This window comes from Mizuhopecten yessoensis, unplaced genomic scaffold (assembly GCF_002113885.1).
Source record: "Mizuhopecten yessoensis strain PY_sf001 unplaced genomic scaffold, ASM211388v2 scaffold1059, whole genome shotgun sequence".
Lineage (NCBI taxonomy): Eukaryota > Metazoa > Mollusca > Bivalvia > Pectinida > Pectinidae > Mizuhopecten > Mizuhopecten yessoensis.
The window spans coordinates 107,061-112,670 of NW_018403857.1; the positions used below are offsets into that span (position 1 = coordinate 107,061).

Consider the following 5,610-nt stretch of genomic DNA (forward strand, 5'->3'; position numbering starts at 1 on the left):
TTTCTCATGTCCCTTCAATGTTCCCCCTGCCCCCCCCCCCATCCCGCCTTCCATCCTCCTCCCCACCCTTTATTCTCCTCCCTTCCCCCACTCCTATCCCTCAACCCCCACCTCTAAAAAATAACTTAATTGGAAGAGGGGAAAGAAAGCCTCTCCCCATTAAACACCCTGGTAATAAGGCCCTCCCAATTAAACACCCTGGTAATAAGGCCCTCCCCATTAAACACCCTGGTAATAAGGCCCTCTCCATTAAACACCCTGGTAATAAGGCCCTCCCCATTAAACAACATGTTAATAAGCCCCTCCCCATTAAACAACATGTAAATAAGCCCCTCTTCATTAAACAATATGTTAATAAGCCCCACCCCATTAAACAACATGTTAATAAGCCCCTCTCTATTAAACAACATGTTAATAAGCCCCTTCCCATTAAACAACATGTTAATAAGCCACTTCCCATTAAACAACATTTAATAAGGCCCTCCCCATTAAACACCCTGGTAATAAGGCCCTCCCCATTAAACAACATGTTAATAAGCCCCTCCCCATTAAACAACATGAAAATAAGCCCCTCTTCATTAAACAATATGTTAATAAGCCCCACCCCATTAAACAACATGTTAATAAGCCCCTCCCCATTAAACAACATGTAAATAAGCCCCTCTTCATTAAACAATATGTTAATAAGCCCCACTCTATTAAACAACATGTTAATAAACCCCTTCCCATTAAACAACATATTAATAATCCCAATTAAAAACCCCTTCTCTGGTAAGCATCATGTTAATAAGCAATTTCCCTGTTAAGCACCTTGTAATCCCTACCCATTAAAACGTATGTTGATAGCCCCTTTTCCATTTTTATCTTTTCTGGTAAGTACCCTGTTAATAAGCATCTTCCTGATAAACACCCTATTATTCAGTATTTATTCTTGCCTTGCTTATTATGGGGACATTTAAGTGCTATACCCCAAAAAATGGGACATTTTGTGTTAAAACTGGGGCAATGTTCTAGACCAAAAAAAAGTTTTTCAATCTAAATTAAAGGTAACATTTAATTAAGCTTCAGTTAAAGCAATAATACTAGGGACTCTCAAGGCAAGTTGGGTTTCCTTAATCCCCTTATTCAAGGGGTTAAGGGCACTCCTTCATTCTGCCATATATCTGTATCTGTCACCGATATAAACCTAACTTGTTTTTAGCTCACCTGTTGTCCTTTGTCTGTCGTCCGTCCAACCGTCGTCCGTCCGTCCGTCTGTCTGTCCGTCCATCAACTTTTCCTTTAAAACGCTACTTGTCCTGAACGGCCAAGCAGATTTTGACTAAATTTAGTTTGGAGCATCCTAAGGCCAAGGGGACTCAATTTTGTATAAATGGTGGGTGTGGCCCCCCTGGGGGCAGAGGGGTGGGGCCCAATAGGGGAAATAGAGGTAAAACCTTTAAAATCCTTCTTTTACGGTAGGGATTAAGGGATTTTATTCTAATTTAGTCTGGGGCATCCTTGGGGCAAGGGGACTCAATTTTGTATAAATTGTGGGTCTGGTCCCCCAGGGGGCTGATGGCCGGGCCCAATAGGGGGTATATAGCAAATTCTTTAAAATCCTTCTTCTTCTGTAGGAATGAAAGGATTTGTTCCATATTATGTCAGAACCATCCTTGGGTGAAGGGGAACCAATATTGTATAAACTGTGGGTCTGGCCCGCCAGGGGCCTGAGGGGCTGGGCTCATTAGGGGGAAACAAAGCAAATTATTCTTTAAAATCCTTCTTCTTCTGTAGGAATGAAAGGATTTGTTCCATATTTGGTATGGAGCATCCTTGGGTGAAGGGGAACCAATTTTGTATAAACCGTGGGAATGGCCCGGTAGGGGCCTGAGGGGCGGGGCCCAATAGGGGAAACATATCAAATTATTCTTTAAAATCCTTCTTCTTCTGTAGGAATTAAAGGATTTGGTCCATATTTGGTGTGGAGCATCCTTAGGTAATGGGGAACCACTTTTGTATAAACAGTGGGTCCGGCCCTCCTGTGGGCTGAGGTGTGGGGCCCAATAGGGGATATATAGCAAATTCTTTAATATCCTTCTTCTTCTGTAGGAATGAAAGGATTTGGTCCATATTTGGTGTGGAGCATCCTTAGGTAATGGGGAACCAATTTTGTATAAACAGTGGGTCCGGCCCTCCTGTGGGCTGAGGGGTGGGGCCCAATAGGGGATATATAGCAAATTCTTTAATATCCTTCTTCTTCTGTAGGAATGAAGGATTTGTTCCATGTTTTGTCTGAAGCATCCTCGGGTGAAGGGGAACCAATTTTGTATAAACCATGGGTCTGGCCCTCCCAGGGGCCTGAGGGGCGGGGCCCAATAGGGGAAACATAGCAAATTGTGGAACATCCTTGGGTAAAGATGAACCAATTTTGGATAAACAGTGGGTGTGACCCCCTGGGACCTGAGGGGTGGGGCCAATAGGGGAAATAGAAGTAAAACCTTTATAATCCTTCTACCATAGGGATTAAGGGATTTTATCCTAATTTAGTCTTGAGCATCCTTTGGCAAAAGGGATTCAATTTTGTATACACAGCGAGTGTGGCCCTCCTGGGGGCAGAAGGTACGGGGCCCAATAGGGGAAACATAGCAAATTCTTCAAATACCTTCTTCTGTACGAATGGCAGGATTTTGGTATGAAACATCCTTGGGTGAAGGGGAACCAATTTTGTATAAATGGTCTGTGTAACCCCCCTGGAGGCAGAGAGGTGGGGCCCAATAGGGGAAATAGAGGTAAAACCTTTAAAATCCTTCATCTACCATAGGGATTAAGGGATTTTATCCTAATTTAGTCTGGAGCATCCTTGGGCCAAGGGGACTCAATTTTGTATAAGCAGTGGGTGTGGTCGCCCAGGGGGCAGAAGGGCGGGGCCCAATAGGAGAAATAGAGGTAAAACCTTTAAAATCATTCTTCGACCATCGAGATTAAGGGATTTTATCCTTATTCAGTCTGGAGCATCCTTGGGCCAAGGGGTCTCAATTTTTTTTATAATTGGTGGGTATGACCCCCCTAGGGGCATAGGGGTGGGGCTCTGTTTGAAGTTTGTTCTCGCTTTATCTCAAGTACTGGATGGATCTTTCTGAAATTTTATATGTACTTACAGTACCTACCATGGAGTGCTATATCTTTACTTCATACCAATTATTTTAAACATATTCAGGTGAGCGATACAGGCTCTCTGGGCCTCTTGTTCCTTCAGACTTTTGAGTCAGTTTGTTTAATGCCCAACTATATATACTAAACAAGTTATTTAATGCAATTTTTCAAAATATGATTTTTGAGAAATTTTAGAATTTTGATTATTTTTTCTTCAAAAATCAGATGATTACCCTGCAGGTATAGATGTTATATTAGCCAAGGATTTTAAATTACACAGAAATAATTACCAGAATGTTTTTCTAATTCCTCCACTTTTCAGTGCTGTATGTCTTAGAGGAGGAAATGGACGGTAAGAATTCTAACAGTGTTGGCTTTTCTCCCATAAAAATGTTTGTCTTAGATTTTACACCCATTTTTTTCCTCAATTGGTTTGTGATTTTTAGAGGAGAAAATGAATTATTTAAGATGGGTTTGTTGTCTTTTTACCATAAATATTTTAATATTTCACAATGGTGTCTTTCCTCACTAGGATTGTGATTTCTTTTCACCCACAGTTGATTTTAATATTTCACACTTGTTTCATACCTCATTTTGTTTGTAATATTTTTTCTTTTTTTATAAGAGTTACCTCCCTTGTCTCATGACCAAAAACTCTGTTCACCTGGAAAAAGAATATAAGCCAAAAAGAATCTATTAAATGTCTGGCTAGGAATATAGATAAAAGGTGAATCAGACTGGACAGGGGTCAGACAGGAGTGGGCAGTTTCTTACTCACTTTCACTATCTGACCACACCTGGCAGTCTATCTCCCACCTATCTCTGATCAACAGATTTACCTGTAGGCTTGACCTCTGACCCCGATGATGTCATCAGTGACAGCCTGCCATTTATCAGGTAGAAAGCAGAGACCCTTACATACAGCTGTGTACAATAGGATATTCTAATTTTATCTCTGACAGACGTGGAGGATACCCCTCTGGTTTTACACGTGTGCTATTTGTGTTCTTGTGTGTGTGTTATTCAAGCATGGAGAATATATCACACGTGAAAAAGGCAATTTGGAGAAAATATATCACACCTGTTATCACATGGTGATTTGTATATATAGATACGGTACAGTGTTTATATATATACCACAGATCAGTAGGTGTATTATTTGTAAGAGTACCATACACATGTATCACAGTGTATTCGGAATATACTCAACATCAGTGCTATTCCCTCACGATGGATTTTACGGAGAAACAGTGTTGATTGCAAACACATATTGATTTGGTGTCTTGTAAGATCAAAATGATTCGGGGTAAAAAGGATGGCAAGAATTTCTCGACCTGGTTCATAGGCTTTGATCATGGTAAGTCTTTTTTGTACTGAGATATTAACATAGATATTAAGTGTGTTGAATTTTTTCCAGAAAAAAAATTAAGAAAAAGATTTTTTTTATAAATATATATGTGACTGGTTTGGAGTTTGGGCTGATAGGGGCTGAGAGGGGACAATGAGTATAGAAGGAGTATAGGGGCACCTTAAGAAAAGTTAGATCTCTAGATCTCTTGCCTTGTATTTGTGAACCATTAATATTTAGTTTGAGGTCAAAGTCGTTCAATTATCGAATTAAACTCAGAAGACGACTCCTTTTTAATTACATTTCTGGTCTTAGTTCTTATTGATAGATCTGCAGTTATTTCTGGGCCTCTCACCGACCATCTTATAATTTGCATGAAAATATTTCGTTCATTCATTCATTCATTCATTTTATATTCTGCCCAGACGTTAAGCTTTTTGTATTACTTTCATCTTTGTCTTCCTCAGTTACGAATCTGTGTCGTCAATTCAGTGCTTGTTTTCAGTTTCTCTGAAATGAAACCATACAACGTCAGTTTCAGAAACCTTGATTTGTAAAGTTGCTGAAACTGTCGGTGCATGGTCTCATTTTCTTCCGTAATGAATCTGTTTCATCTCATTCAGTTTCTGAAGCCATGCATCATTGAATTTTGTTTTCTTCCAATGTGATGTTGTTTTGTGAAACCATCAGTACGTATATATACTATAACCTTTCTCCCTCTGTAATGAAATGATGTTATGTCGCGTTCAAGACCATGATTTGTCTGATTTTAAAATTAAACTTTCCCAGGGGAAACTTGAACGTGTAATCCTATATTTTATAATAAAAATGTCAGTAAGTATATATGCTGGTGATTTTGATTTTGCTTGTAATGAATTTTGGTGATAATTTGACCCTAGACTATATGTATCGTAATAAGGTGAGAAATTGACTGAAACCTGATGAATGACAGCTTGAGAGATGTTTACGACCTGAAAGTAAAAGGTGTGATACTGAATTCATAAAACAGTCATACAAGAGGTGTTGGTCAATGTGATCGTAGCCAACACTTCACTGTAACAGGCTGATGACTGAGTACACAGCCTGTTATACCTTAGGGAAGGGGGGTGTCAGGGGGGTTTGGGGGG

The 5,610-nt window shown here is 39.8% G+C and overlaps 1 protein-coding gene across 7 annotated transcripts in view; it reads left to right on the forward strand.

Moving 5' to 3' along the window:
- LOC110456786 (titin homolog) overlaps positions 1 to 5,610 on the forward strand; it is a 168,110-nt gene that overhangs the window by 87,843 nt on the left and 74,657 nt on the right. Inside the window, exon 1 of one of the 7 annotated variants that reach the window (XM_021507790.1) lies at positions 3,984 to 4,492. The exons of the other annotated variants lie outside the window; for them this stretch is intronic. Coding sequence (XP_021363465.1) covers positions 4,432 to 4,492 — 61 coding nt within the window. The 5' untranslated portion in view covers positions 3,984 to 4,431. Of the gene's footprint in view, positions 1 to 3,983; positions 4,493 to 5,610 lie in introns of those variants that run through there. 7 annotated transcript variants of the gene reach the window in all.